The sequence below is a fragment of the Oryctolagus cuniculus genome, chromosome 3, assembly GCF_051225735.1.
Source record: "Oryctolagus cuniculus isolate XC-2025 breed Fujian yellow rabbit chromosome 3, ASM5122573v1, whole genome shotgun sequence".
Lineage (NCBI taxonomy): Eukaryota > Metazoa > Chordata > Mammalia > Lagomorpha > Leporidae > Oryctolagus > Oryctolagus cuniculus.
The window spans coordinates 147879521-147895482 of record NC_142869.1 but is presented as its reverse complement, the minus strand read 5'-3'; the positions used below and the strand labels follow the sequence as shown (position 1 = coordinate 147895482).

Genomic DNA, 15962 nt, shown 5'->3' with positions numbered 1-15962 from the left:
TCCACCCACTGGTTCACTTCCCCAGATGGCCACAATGTCAGGAGCTTAGCCAGTCCAAAGCCAGGAACCAAGAACTTCTTCCAGGTCTCCCACGTGGGTGCAGGGGCTCAAGCGATTGGGGCATCTTCTGCTGCTTTCCCAGGCTATAGCAGAGAGCTGTATTGGAAGTGGAGCAGCCAAGACTTGACTGGCACCTATAATAGGATGCCAGCACTGCAGGCAGCAACTGTACCCATTAGGCACAGCACCAGCACCACATAACAGAACTTTTAATTTTTAATGTGGGTGTGGAGTAATCCAGTATTTTAGAATGACATTACCACAGTCATTAAGCCTTTTTCCTTGTCATCAGAATCACTCAGGAGGGAAATCCTAATTTTCTGAAGATCTCTATACTGTTAAAGATTAACCTTAGATTGAATACATACATGTTCTCAAAAGTAGATAAAATTTCAAAAACCTGCAAAAGTCTATGTTTAACAGAATTCACAGTATTCAAGTTAATCCATTCCATCCCCAAATCACAAGGTCTAAATACCAGCTTTCATTAGGTCTTAGTAGTGGTTGAAAAATTATGAAAGGGTTAAAGAATTCATAAACTTATTTCTTCACTTAGTACCTGGCCCAAGGAGCATTATAAGTTTCCCAACTGTTATAATTTCCCATACTATTGTATTAGATTTTAAAGTTACAGATGTTAGAACTGCATTATTTTCTGCTATATAAATCTCCAGGGATTAGGACGCAAAAGACCTTGGGTTATAGCAGAATCTTGAATATAAAGTAACCTAGTAATTCAGTGAATGAATGAATTCTTTGTTAGAAGGGATCTTGGAATTATTTTTAATTTGAATTCCAAATAGCACCGTTCTTAACTCTGACTTTATTCATGGAGATGGCTTAATTAATGTTAGAAGCGGAAAATTTATAGTACTATCTTTGTTTTTCTTTTTTCTTTTTTTCTAGACTTTTTCAGTACTTTGTGCCATTTTGTAAATGATGTGGTCCAAAGTATGGTAGGATGGTATCATAAACATAACAGATAAAAACATAATAGATGATCCCAAGGGGAAAAACAATGTTAAAATGTTAGGAATAGACTATTCAGAAAAAGTGTTCCATTTTTTTAATAGGGGGGAACTTGATATCTTCAGAAAATATTGTTAACCTTATATTTGAACTATTAGGCTGCTTATCCTAGTTAGTATAAGACAGTAAGACTCAGTTTTAGCTGACTTGTATTTAAGCACCCTGTTCAATTCAGGCAGTTGCCATGGAATGGGAGGTGAAGTAGGGTTTCAGATACAAGCGATCTGGCAGGGGAGAATTTTTCAATCATAGCAGCTTAGAGACCTCACGTAAGAAGACACATGGGTCATAATCATTTATGATAAAATGTGATAGTGATAGAGGAAACCAACTATCTTACAGAACAAGAATAATTGCAAAAACATAGGTATATTTATTATAGGGGGAGAGTCCTATAACACATCCATAAAAATTGCTAGTAGACGATGAAAATATTTTGTCAAGAGAGTATATTCTTTAAGTCGTTTTTAAGAAGACAGTTTTGTTAAGTGTATTAAGTCTCAAAAGGTTGGGGTTGGCATTATGGTGCAGTGGGTTAATCCACCAACTGCAACAACGGCATCCCATATGGGAGTGCCAGTCTGAATGTCCTTCCCATTTAGCTTCCCTGTGAATATTCCTGGGAAGAAAGCAGAAAATGGCAAAGTGCTTGGACCCTTGCCATATGGGAGACTTGGATGGAACTGTGGGCTTGTGCCTGCTGCTTGGTCCAGCCATTTGGGGAGTGAACCAGCAAGCAAATGATTTGTTACACTGCTGTTCAAATTTTTAAAAAATAAACACATCTTGAAAGATTTCTGTTAAATATAAATTATCACTCAAGCACTAGATCTCTGCCTTTGTTATCAAAAAATATGTAGTTTAAAAACTGCAAGATGGTTGCCAGCAGGTTGTTTGTCATGAATAACAGATGAAATATTCGAAATCAACAGTGTTTAAAATATCAAGTACAATAGTTTCCTGTGTTACTAATCAATATCTCAAGACATAGTCCCTTAGTGCACGGTCATGAGTGAATATAAGTCTGCATTTCGGGTAGCCCTCATTATAATTTCAAGTTTTTCCCAACTTCTTGTCATATCTTAGCCATTTTTGTCTCTGTATCAAAGTGTTTTTACTAGAAAGAGAAGTGTCAGGTGTGTTGTGGCTTTTGGGGAGGGGGGGTAAATTCTTTTTCATTTACATTGACTTCTTTAATCTCTATGTGAGGAATCTTGATAAGTCGCTCTTCTGTGAGGCTTAGGTTAATTTAAACCAATAATTCACTCTTTTCATTTAACCTGGAAGCAAGGAAATTCAGTACATTTCGGTATGCTTATGGGAGACCAGGAGAAGCACCAGGCACCTGGCTTCAGATCAGCATGGTGAGCTGGCTGCAGCAGCTATCGAGGGGTGAACCAACGGAAAAGGAAGACCTTTCTGTCTGTCTCTCTGCCTGTCCAAAAAAAAAAAAAAAAAAAAAAAAAGGAACAAACAGCAGGGACATTGTCTCTCTGTTTTGGAAAATCCTCTTGTCCATCAGGTAACTCTACACAACAGATGAGAAACCTAACTATCAGACACACAGATTGTGTGGTGGTGTGTATCAGTTAAGGTTCTCCAGAGGAACAGAGCCAACAGTATGTGTTGTATACATAGAGAAAGAAAGTGATTTATTTTAAGGAATTGGCTCACATGATTGTTGGGGTGCCAAATCCAAAATCTGAAGGCAGATTAGCAGACTGAAGACCCAGGGAAGAGTTTATGTTGCAGCTTGAGTTCAAAAGTATTCTGGAGGCAGCAGCCTCTCTTCCTTGGGCAGCCTCGAACTTTTTCTATTAAGACCTTCAACTGGTTAGATGTGGCCCACCCATGTTATAGAATGGTAATCTGCATTCAAAGATTTAAGGGTTAATCTCATGAAAAAAAAATTAAACTTCACAGTGATATCTAGACTAGTGTTTGACCAATATCATGGTACAATTGATAGTAAAGTTCATATTTGATATGTCATATATTTCATATCAAATGACACATTTCATGTATTAAATATCAGTAAAGCTTAATTTCTTATAGAAGTTAAAGTCACAAATAGAATTTATGATATGACATTATAAATTCTTCACTTTTAAAGACATAGTAGTGGATGCCCTTTACAAACAGCTTTACTTGCTAGAATTCAAAGACAAGACTTATGAATGTTTCAGTAAGTATATAAGCTTTCAGAAGTAAACTGTGGACATACAGTACAGTTGCATTAATTTGAAAGTCATGATTAATACCTCATTAAAATTTATTATTGCTGTAATTTTAAAAATGATTTTAAGCAAATATATAATATCTATAATATTACAGTGAAATTTGTAAATATTTAACAATGAGAACTTTATTTTTTAAAGATATATTTATTTGAAAGATTTATAGAGAGATCTTCCATTGCTGGTTCTCTACCCAAATGGTTACAACAGCTGTAGTTGGGCCAGGCTGAAGCCAGGACCTTCATCCACTTCTCCAAATAGGTGGCAGGGGCCCAAACACTTGGGTCATCTTCCACTGCTTTTCTCAGGCACATTAGTAGGGTGCTGTATTGGAAGTAGAGCAGGTGGGCCATGAAATGGCACACATATGGATGCTGGCATTGTATGTGGTGGCTTAAACCTCTACACCACAACACTGACCCCTAAATGGGAACTTTTCTTGAAATTATTTTAGAAAGCATTAAAGACACTTATAAAACATTCTCTAATGATTTTATTGTTGCTGACATTTACTTATATGTTTGTACATTGCTGCTTTCAAGGTATATATTCTATTTTCTTTTTTAAAATATTTGAAAGGCAGAGTGAGAGAGATCTGTCTGCTGGTTCACTTTTCTAATCTCCGTAACAGCTGGGGATGGGCCAGTCAAAAGCCAGGAGCCTATTAGAACTCATTCCAGATCTCTCATGTGGGTGGTGGGTGGACAGGAGCAAAGTACTTGAAGGATCATCCACTGCCTCCGTGAAGTGTGCATTAGCATAAAGAAGGATCAGAAACAGAACCAGGACTTGAACCCAGAGTCTCCATTATGGGAAGCTGGTGTCCTAACCACTGGGCCAAATACCTACCCCAACTATTTTTTCTTTTTTTTGACAGGCAGAGTGGACAGTGAGAGAGAGAGAGAGAAAGGTCTTCCTTTTGCCGTTAGTTCACCCTCCAATGGCCGCCGCGGCTGGCGCATCGTGCTGATCCGAAGCCAGGAGCCAGGTGCTTCTCCTGGTCTCCCATGCAGGTGCAGGGCCCAAGCACTTGGGCCATCCTCCACTGCACTCCCGGGCCATAGCAGAGAGCGGGCCTGGTAGAGGGGCAACTGGGACTAGAACCCGGTGTGCTGGCGCCACAGGCGGAGGATTAGCCTATTGAGCTGCGGCGCTGGCCCCCCCAGCTATTTTCTGTTCTCACTATCAGGGTATATATATTCTATATCTACTGTGGTTTTTATATCTACTTTTAGTGGTTGTATAGTAATTCATTAAGTTCATGTTGGATATATTTGCTTCTAATATGTTATCCTTAATATAAAATTTAGTTACATTGCAAGCCAAAGGATATTAGTGTTCTTACTAAACACTTCCATTTTGTTTTATAAAAGGTTCCCACAAGTAGTATTTAGGTTGTACAACATAAAAGGTGGCCATTCACCTGACAGACATATATAAACTTAAATGAAATTGAGTAGTAGTCTTGCCTATTGATCTAGCCCTGGAGCAGAGAAAATGCTTTCATTCATAAACTAGTCCCCACATAGTCAATAGTGTTGCCTGCTCTTTCCTAATCATACTACTGGGCATCCTGGAAGTGACCTCTCCCACCTAGCTGCAGCTCTTAAAGCCCAGTGTTTACTTACCTCTTGTTCTTTCCCTGACAAGGTGATTGCGCTGGGAATGTGATAGAGGTTGCTGGCAGTGTATACGCTTCAGATTTCAAGATAAGTGTGAATTTTACACATTTGCACATCTAGACCATTTTTTGTGAGCTTTTTAAAGCTTCCCTAGACATTTAGGCTGCTGTACTGCATATGGTTGTTTAGTTTATGCAATAATGTGCTAACATTTTTTTTTTTTATTTGAACGAGCACCTTGTCTTCTCATCAGACACAGTATAGAACAACATAGCTCTGGAATTTTATTTTAACCTGCGTACAAAGTAGTATTTCATAATACTTGTGACTTAAAATTTTAGCTGTATATTTGTTGCTTTTTATTTTTGTGATTCCTACTGTGAGTTAATGTTGGTGACCTTAAGCTTACATTTTTAATATTTCCCTCATTTTCTCACATCATTTTCCCCATTGTTATGTAAAGGTCTAGACTCTTTGCTCTTTACTTGTTGGTCTTCAATTTCTTCAAATGGTATTACTCTTCTGTGTGTTTTTTTTTTTTTTTTGCATATTAAGGAGAATAATCCTGCACAGGACCTCTTTTTTTAATTTTATTTAAGTTATACAAGTTTCATGTATTTCAAATATACAGATTTAGGAACATAATGACATCTCCCACCCATACTCCAGCTGTTCTTCCTCTTCCCTCTCACATTCCCACTCTCAATTTTTACAAAGATCTATATTAAGTTTACTTAATGATCATATAGTAAAAGATTTCAACAAATAGTATGAAGAAGAAAGGGGGGGGGGCGCCTTCAGGGCTAGCATCCCATATGGTGCCAGTTCAAGTCCTGGATGCTCTTCTTCCAATCCAGCTCTCTGCTATGGCCTGGGAAATCAGAAGATGGCCCAAATGCTTGGGCCCCTGCACCTGCATGGGAGACCAGGAGAAGGCTCCTGGTTCCTGGCTTGGGATCGGCACTGCTCTGGCCATTGCAACCAAATGTGGAATGAAGCAAAGGATGGAAGACCTCTCTCTCTCTCTCTACCTGTCCTTCCCTCTCTGTAACTCTGTTTTTCAAATAAATAAATAAGTAAATAAATCTTAATAAAAGCTGTTCCTCAACGGAAGAGACAAAGGCTATAAACAATCATAGAATATTACTATGTCGATTTCACTCCAATACATTACATTTCAGGTACTCTATTAGTTACCTTGGATCAGGGAAAACAAATGATATTCATTTTTAACTGCCATTGTTTTTTTTTTTTAAACCAGCTAATCAAAATGGAATTAATGTTAACTGAATTTCCAAATTGGTTGAATACTTGTAGTTTTCAAAGATTTATTTGTTTAGGTATTTGAAAAGCAGAGTGACAGAGAGATCTTCCATCTTCTGGTTCACTTCCCTAAAATGCTGCCAAAGCCAGGAACCCATCTGGGTCTCTCATGAGGGTGGCAAGGACCTAAGCACTTAGACCGTCCTCTGCTGCTTTCCCTGGCACATTATCAGAGAGCTGGATCAGAAGTGGATCAGCCAAGAATAGAACCAGCACTCTGGTATGAGATGCTGGCTATTGAAGCAGTAGCTTAATCTGCTGCACCACTACATCAGCCCATGTATGCTTATTTATATTCATGCCTTTAAAAAAAATACAGGGTTCAAAGTGGTCTTTAGTAGCAAGAATGTTTGTAATGTACACATATCCCTAGTGCATAAGTCTCAGTCCTCTTCATTGTCTTTCTCTAACCACAAAAGTAATATTCTGAATAAGCTTCCAGAATTATTAGTTTATATATGATATGGTAGGTGGAATTCTTGTTCCCAAAATTTTCATCCCTTCTTTATTCAAATACTAAACTATGCACTGCTGTGAACTAATTCTGCAGATACAGTTAATTAGAATTACTAGCAATTGAGCTTAAAATAAGAGGATTCCCTGGGTAGACCTAATTTTATCACCTGAGACGTTAAAAGCAGAGAACTTCTTCAGATACAGCAGAAGAGGAAGAGAAAAGAAAACATCAGGGAGATTTGAAGCATTAGGAGGATTTGAAGTACTGTTGTTGGGTTTCAAATGCACATGGCCTCTGGAAGCCAAGAAAGACTCCCATCAGATAGCTCGTAAGGAAAAAGGGAACCCAGTCCTTCATCCATGCAGAACTGGATTCTCCCACCAACATAAAAGAGGTTGAATCAGATTCTCTGCCCTGGAGTCCCCAGATATGATCTCACGCCCCTTGACATTTTTATGTCAGCCTTATTAGACCTTAAAGCATCCACCAAGGCTACCTGTACTTTTGACCTACACAATTAGAGTTGTTAGAAAACTGTTAGGACTGCCACCTGCAGTGCCAGCATCCCATATGGGCACAGGTTTAAGTCTGCTGATCTGAGCCACTTCCAATCTAGCTCCTGATTTTCCTGGGAAAGCAATGGAGACCTGGAAGAAGAATTGGCCAAGCTCTGGCCATTGTGGCCATGTGGGGAGTGAACCAATGGATTGAAGACTCTGTCCTTCTCTCTCTGTATCTCTGCCTTTCAAATGGATAAATAAACCTTAAAAAAAGTATATTTGGGAGAAATTGGTTACACAGTAATAGAAAACTAATGTATATGGTTATTGTTTAACATGAAGAGCTCTATTTATAGTATATTTCCATAGGGTGTTATACATAAACAACTTGTTTCCAAACTGCCACTTCCCTCTGTATTAGGCATATTAAGCATAATTGTTAAATGGCAGACTGCTGAGTCAGACAAGTTTTATTTCAAAGGCAAAGAGATAGAGGGAGAGACAGAGAAAGAGATCATCCATCCACTGGTTCTCTTTCCAAATGGCAGCAAATGCCAGGGCTGAGCCAGGCTGAAGTGAGGAAACTGGAACTTGATCCTGGTTTCCTACATGAGTGGCAGGGGCCCAAGTACTTGAGCCATCCGCTGCTGCTTTCCCAGGCATATTAAATAACAACCAAAAAAATGTAATAAATGGAGATCAAGTGTGGTGATGAAAGACAATAATATACACAAAACAAAAAGGATTGAAAACTTTGCCTCCCAAAAATACTTGAAAAGCTCTCACAAGGAACAGGGAGGCTCATGGTGTTAAATACTTTTTCCTCAAAGTATTTTTTATGAAATAGTCTTTAAATATAATGCAGAAACTCCGCATATAGGGATCAAAGAGGGAGGTATAAAGAATTAAGAGAAAGATCTTAGCTGTGGGTTTGTATAGATGCCCAAATCCCTACTTTAATGACGGCATTCCCTGATTTGTCATCATCATGATTATCACTTTAATGTCATGTAACAGTGACAAATAGCTACTGCAACCACAATGTAATTTTCTTGTGAGTATGTACTATTACTTTCATTTTATGGATGAAGAGACTGAGGCTTAGGGAAGTTAAATAACACATCAAGTTCACATAGCTGATAAATGATTTCTGATTAGATTAAGATAGGTTGTCTTGGGGCCTGTATTGGTTAAGCCTTTGCCTGCAATGCTGGCATCCCATACTGTAGCACTGGTTCGTCTCAGCTGCTCTGCTTCCAAACCAGCTCCCTGCTAATACTTAAAAACTATCCTTTTTTATTTTTAACAAAATGTGTCATTGTTAGGTATGCAGAGGCTCATACTGCTAGCTAGTGTTTGCTGCTTTTTATCCTTAAATACAAGAAACTATATTTTCATTTTATAAAGCCTTTGATCCCTGTATATGGAGTTTCTGCATTATATTTAAAGACTATTTCATAAAATATACTTTGGGGAAAAAATACTTAACACCATGAGCCTCCCTGTTCCTTGTGAGAGCTTTTCAAGTATTTTTGGGAGGCAAAGTTTTCAATCCTTTTTGTTTTGTGTATATTATTGCCTTTCATCACCACACTTGATCTCCATTTATTACATTTTTTTGGTTGTTATTTAGTACCAAGATATGAAGGCAAGTTCTTATCTGGCTCCCAATTTTTCATTTTGCTTATTTCCTGTCTTTACAATCAATGTCAACCTAACTACCATTTCAAAATACCTTGTTATAACAAAAAGATGGTTTTGGAAGAGTAACCACAAAGCAAAAATCAGTGATAGACTTAACAAAATGATGAGCAAGGAATCAAAACACATTATTATAGAGGATCACTTAACCACTAAGGAAGATTATAAGAGAGTAAGAACAAAAATGCAATTAAAAACTAGAAAATAAGTATCAAAATGCCAGTAGTAAAACTTCAGCTATCATTATTTATCATAAATTGAAATGCATTAAAAATTCACCAATTAAAAGAGTGAAAGAATGGGTTAAAATTTTTTAAAAAAGGCCCAGAAACAGTTCACCTCTAAGGACACAGATAGACTAAAGGGAAAGAATGGAATAAGTGTTTCATACAAACAGAACCCAAAAAAGCAGAAATAGCTATTCTTCTATCAGATAAAATACATTTTAAATCAAAAGCAGTAAAAAAAAAAAAAAAAAGATAAGGAAGGTCATTATATAATGACATAGGGTTCAATTCAGCAAGAGGAAATAATAGTTGTAAAACATGGGTGCTCCAATGTTTAGTCCACAAGTATATAAAGCCAGTACTAATACACATGAAGGGAGAGAGAAACTCCAATACAATATGTGTGACTTTAATACCCCACTTTCAGAAGTAGACGGATATTCAGACAGAAAATCAACAATCAGACCTAACCACCATCTCCAGAACATTCCATTCAGCCGCTGAAGAATGCACATCCTTCTCAATAATACTTGGATCATTCTCTGAGATATGTTATGTGGTAAGCCACAAAACAAATCTCAGTAATTTTTTTTTAAATCATATCAAGTATCTTTTCTGACCACATTGCAATAAAACTGGTGATAACAAGAAAAACATTGGAAACTACATAAATATATGGAAATTAAATATTTTACTCTGGAGCAACCAACAGACCAAGGAAGAAAGCAAGGAATTTAAATCAAGAAATGTCAGAATTTGGTGAATGGAAATGAAAGTACAACATACCACAACCTAAGGGATATAGCAGAAGTAGTACTGAGAAGTTTATAGCAGTAATTGCTTACATCAACAAATAGATTTCAAATAAACACCTTCTGAGATAGCTCCAGCCACGAGCCCAAAATTAGAAGAAAATAAATACAACTCATAAAAAAAGTAAATGAAAAAAACCTAAAAAAATAAGAGGAAAAAAGTGAGTTGAGCTAATAGTAATAGTTCTTTAAAAAGATAAGCAAAATTGACAAACCTTCAGGTAGGGTAGGAAAAAAGACTTAAAATCATATATGAAAATGAAAAAATTAACAACTGCTACTACAGAAAGAATTGTTAGAAATTATTGTTCAATTAATTTTATACTAATTTAAAACCCTAGAAGAGATGGACAAATTCATGACCATGTATATTTTATCAAGATTGAATGATTGAGAAATACGTAAATATACCAATAACAAGTAATGAGATTGAATCAGTACTTTAAAATCTCCCATCAAAGAAAAGTCCGGAACCACATGGCTTTACTACTCGATTCTACCAGATTTTAAACAAAAACTAATAGCAACTCTTCTTGAAGTATTTTTAAAAAATCAGAGGAAGGAATTATTCAAAACTCATTCTATGAGGCCAGTGTTAATGCTCCTATCAAACCCAGACAAGAACAAATGCTGGGTATGAGGGAAAGCTAGAAGCCATTGTCCTTGATAAAAAATAAATGCAGTAGTCTTCAAAAACATACTTGGAAATTAAATCCAGCAGCAGATGAAAGATTTTTTACCACAGTCAAGTAAGATCTCAAAGGTGCATATAGGTTCAACAAATGCAGATGAATAAATGAAACAGAAATCTTCAGCCAGTCAGAATTTCAGATTGAGGGAAAAATGAAGTAGACTATATGAAAATTGCTAAAAATAAGCTAAGAAATGAAGAGTAAGCTAAATTTGAGTCTAGAGTTTCCATTTCAACTGTAGGAAAACTTAAGAAAGGTCATGGTAAAAGAAATTTTGAAGTCATGCATATTTTCTTTATACTATGTTTGTTTCCATGAAATTTTCTTTTGTTATTTAAAAATAGCAATCATTTTCTTACTTTATTAATATTCTCTATTTGGTGAGACATTTTTTGCACTTCTTTTAAAGCTTTTATTTAATGAATGCAAATTTCATAGGTACAACTTTAGGTTCCCCCCCCCCCCCCCCCCGCATACTCACCCTCCCACTCTTCATTAAGATTTTTTTTTTTTTTGACAGGCAGAGTGGACAGTGAGAGAGAGAGACAGAGAGAAAGGTCTTCCTTTTGCCGTTGGTTCACCCCCCAGTGACCACTGCGGCCGCGTCTGCAGCCAGCGCACCGCGCTGATCCGAAGCCAGGAGCCAGGTGCTTCTCCTGGTCTTCCATGCGGATGCAGGGCCCAAGCCCTTAGGCCATCCTCCACTACACGCCCAGGCCACAGCAGAGAGCTAGACAGGAAGAGGAGCGACTGGAACTAGAACCTGGTGTGCCGGTGCTGCAGGTGGAGGATTAGCCTATTGAGCCGCGGCGCTGGCCAAGATTCACTTCTAATTTATATACAGAAGACCAGCTCAATACTAAGTAAAGATTTCAACAGTTTGCACCCACCCACCTACCCACACATACACACCCACAACATATAAAGTACTGTTTGAAAACAAGTTTTATAGTTATTTCTCATAGTGCAATTCATTAAGGACAGAGGTCCTACAGTAAGTTCATAGTGATTTCTGTTGTTAATTTAACAATTAATATTCTTATTTCTGATGTTAGTGATCACCAGAGGCTCTTACCATGAGCTGCCAAGGCTGTGGAAGTCTTTTGTCACCACAAACTCCGTCAGTATTTAGACAAGGCCATAGGCAAAGTGGAAGTTCTTTCCTTCCTTCAGAGAAAAGTACGTCCTTGTTTGATGGCCCCTTCTTTCCACTGGGGTCTCACTCAGCTTCTTCATGTAGGGTATGTCTTGCCACAGTATTTTGGCTTTCCATGCCTGAAATGCTCTCATGGACTTTTCAGCCACATCCGAATGCCTTAAGGGCTGATTCGGAAGTCAGATTGTTACTTAAAGCAACTGTCATTCTGTGAGTCTGCTGTGTGGACTACTTCTCATGGACATTCCCCCAGTTTTAATTCAATTATTATTACCAGGCACTTGATGCTATTTATATGATCTCTTTCACACTTAATCCTATCTATATGCTCATTTTAACACTTAATAAGATTAGCTTAACAATTAAGATGGCATTTTTACCACCAATTTTAATGGGATTTGGAGTCCCATGACAAGTTTTTAAACAATACACTTAGAAGTAAATCCATAACACTGTATGCAGAACTACACAGCTTTACAGTTACAAATTTCCTGCTCCCTCTCTTATTACCCCTCTTACTTTTTACTGAGACCTATTTGAAATTGACATTATGTAGTAGATTTTTTGTGTAAGGTGTAAGGTAGGAGTTTTGCTTCATAATTCTGCATGTAGAAATCCCGTTTTCCCAGCACCATTTGTTGAAGAGATTGTCCTTGCTCCAGGGATTGGTTTTAGCTCGTTGGACAAATATAAGTCGGTTGTAAATGTTTGGATTGATTTCTGGAGTTTCTATTTCTGTTCCATTGGTCTATCCATCTGTTTTTCTACCAGTACCAGGCTATTTTGATTATCACTGCCTTGTAGTATGTCTTGAAATCTGGTATTGTGATGCCTCTGGCTTTGTTTTTGTTGTATAAGAGTGCTTTAGCTATTTGAAGTCTCCAGTGGCTCCATATGAATTTCAGCATCATTTATTCTAGATCTGAGAAAAATGTCTTTGGTATTTTGATTAGTATCACATTAAAGCTGTATATTGCTTTGAGAAGAATAGACATTTTGATGATATTGATTCTTCCAATCCATGAGCATGGAAGATTTTTCAATTTTTTGTATCTTCTTCTGTTTAATGTTTTATAATTCTTATCGTACAGATCTTTGACCTCTTCGGTTAAATTTATTCCAAGGTATTTGATTTTTTTTTTGTAACTATTGTGAATAGGATTGACCTGAGAAGTTCTTTTTCGGCTGTGGCATTGTCTGTGTATACAAAGCCTATCGATTTTTATGTATTGACTGTATATCCTGCTACTTTACTAAACTCCTCTATGAATCCCAATAGTCTCTTAGGTCTCCTATATATAGAATCATGTCATCTGCAAATCAGTATAGTTTGACTTCCTCCTTCCCAATTTGTATCCCTTTAATTTCTTTTTCTTGCCTCATGGCTCTGGCTAAAATTTCCAGGACTATATTGAATAGCAGTGATGAGAGTGGGCATCCATGTCTGGTACCAGATCTCAGTGGGAATGCTTCCAGCTTTTCCCCCATTCAGTGTGATGCTGGCCATAGCTTTGTTGTAAATTGCCTTGATTTTTTTGAGGACTGTTCCTTCTATACCTAATTTTATTAGAGTTTTCATCATGAAAGGGTGTTGTATTTTATCAAATGCTTTCTCTGCATCTATTGAGATAATCATATGGTTTTTGTTCTTCAATTTGTTAATGTGATGCATCACATTGATTTGCAAATGTTAAAACATCCTTGCATACCTGGGATAAATTTCACTTGGTGCAGGTGAATGATCTTTCTGATGTGATGTTGGGTTTAAATATTTATATAAATAATAAATATAATTTTTTTCTCAGAAAAATGTTAGACAGTTGCTAAAATGGGGAAATGGGGCAATACAGTTTAATTTTATTCACATATGTATTAGGAGTTTATTTTGTTGGCAGAAAATTTCTAGGTTGTTCTATTCCAGAAATAACATAAGTGGCTTATAAAACAAGATACATAAAAGCATGAAAAATATTGTGAATGAGGAAGATAAAATGTATGAAGAGTAGTATGGAATCATAGGATTATTAATATAAGCAGTGCCTACAGAGGGTTCCTATATTCTTCTTAAAAGTGAGCCAGCTAGAAAAGAAGTCTTTTCTTCTTTCAAAATAATTTTTTTCCATTTGAGGTCTTTTACTATGTGAAATAAGGTTGTCTAGGTTTAGGTCATTTGACAATTCATCAGAAGGTCCATGAACTTACAACAAGAACAAAATCATTTCTCCTTAAAATTTAGCATTTCTTTATGTTATGAATGGAGGTAGCAAAATCTAGTATCTATGGTCACAGAAATTACATTTAAGTAAAAATATGATAGATTACACAGAATTTTTATTGTTTTGAAGTTACGGTAGTTATTAAAAATTAAGTGGTAGATCCTCACTAATATATTAGGCCTGCATTACACTATCATAACTTTTTAAATATTTTGATATTTTTATTTCATGATAATGAAGTTTTTTCACAATTCAATAGATTTATTCATTTAAAAGCATTTTAAAAAGTATCCATATACATCAACAGACTACTTCAGAGCTTCATGATCCAAAAGTAAGAACCTTGATTTAGAGGAAGAAAGATAAACAAGGTTATATGATGTAGAGCTTCCCTTTAAGAACTGATGTTCTTTCAGTAATTAGATTTAAATATTTGAAAACCTTATTTAAGCAACAATGAACATGCATTTGCAGGTACTTATTTTTTTCCCCAGAAACATTTTATTTAAGGAATACAAACTTCATGGATTTCATAGTGATTCTTCCCATCATGCCTGCCCTCCCACCCTTCTTCCTCCACCCTCCTATTCCCATTCTCATTTTTAATAAGATATATTTTCAATTAACTTTATACATATGATTAACTCTTTATTAAGAAAAGAGTTCAACAAATAGTATGAAAAAAGAATGAAATCCTGTCATTTGCAACAAAATGGATGAAACTGGGAAACATCATACTTAATGAAATAAGAGGGTACCAAAAGGACAAATACCATAATAACTAATAGGGCACCTAAATGGTAATCTGTAGAAGTTAAATTGACACTTTGAGATGCAATGACTTAACAACCCTTGTCTCAACTGTTGAGGAATACTTTCAGGATTTTTTATTTAATAAAGCATTGATTTCCAAGTTAGTCCCTCCTGTTTTATCTATTATACCTGTTAAGGTGGAAGTAAAGCCTATCATTTAAGATCACTTAAGGTTGGCTTTCTTGCCTTTATTAATGAAGAAAGTTCAAAGTCCTTTATTTGTAGAGTCCTGGATAAATATTCCAAAAAAAAAAGCTGAAATTCAAATGAGTGTATGAAGCCAGAAAGATAAGCAGAACGTGAACCTTCTTTTGCTCTGAGAGCATTTATCCAAACAGGAAACTTTAGCTTTGGTTTGTATACTTTCTCAATAGAGTTTAGTCTCCAAAGAGCTACTTTTCTCAGTCTGGTAAATCTATCCCATACATCTAAAGTAGATAGATCCTGAGAATTTGAAACTGAAAGGCAAGTATAAATACTTGATTCAAATTCCTGTAACTAGGATAGTTCAAAAAATTTTATAAACTTTCAATTTATTTAGTGGAACATCATTCTATCCTAGTGGTACTTCAGGTTGCCTGACAGAAGCAAAAGTGAATTCTTGTGCTCAAAGCAATTTTATAAATAATTTTTCAAGAAAAATAAATAGCTCACAATAAACAATAATTACCAAGCATGTATGGAAACAAGGTGCTGTGACCTAAGGCCAGTAGAAACAGGAAGAATAGACCTAAAGGCTTCTGATATTATTAGTGACAGTTTATAAAATATACTATTTTAAGGAATTGCTTGAAAATTTCTATAGAATATAGAAATGTTAAAAATCACACGTTTGAAAAGCTGAAATTAAAAAGGAAGTTATGGAACTCAAAGGCAGTTACTATGCAGAATACCACATAAGAAAATGTAATATACAAAAAAGTAAATAGTTAAAGGTAGAAGTAGAATGAAGTCTAAATTACAGCAAATAGCAGAGTAAAACTTTTCTTAAAATTTGAAATATGAATTTCAGATAAGAGGAAATTGGTCTAAAATGAAAAAATGAAGAAATAAAATGTTGTAAATATGCTGGTAAATCTGAAACAGATGTACACTAGTAATATCTGGGAAGGTCAAA

General features: G+C 36.1%; 1 protein-coding gene across 6 annotated transcripts in view; it reads left to right on the top strand.

Moving 5' to 3' along the window:
* Positions 1-15962, top strand: part of SAMTOR (S-adenosylmethionine sensor upstream of mTORC1) — a 223074-nt gene that overhangs the window by 153921 nt on the left and 53191 nt on the right. The window contains exon 4 of one of the 6 annotated variants that reach the window (XM_089328522.1): positions 5806-6056. The exons of 4 other annotated variants lie outside the window; for them this stretch is intronic. In XM_089328522.1, the coding sequence (XP_089184648.1) occupies positions 5806-5944 (139 nt within the window). In that variant the 3' untranslated portion in view covers positions 5945-6056. Of the gene's footprint in view, positions 1-4976; positions 6057-15962 lie in introns of those variants that run through there. One more of the 6 variants, XM_089328525.1, reaches the window with a different exon arrangement.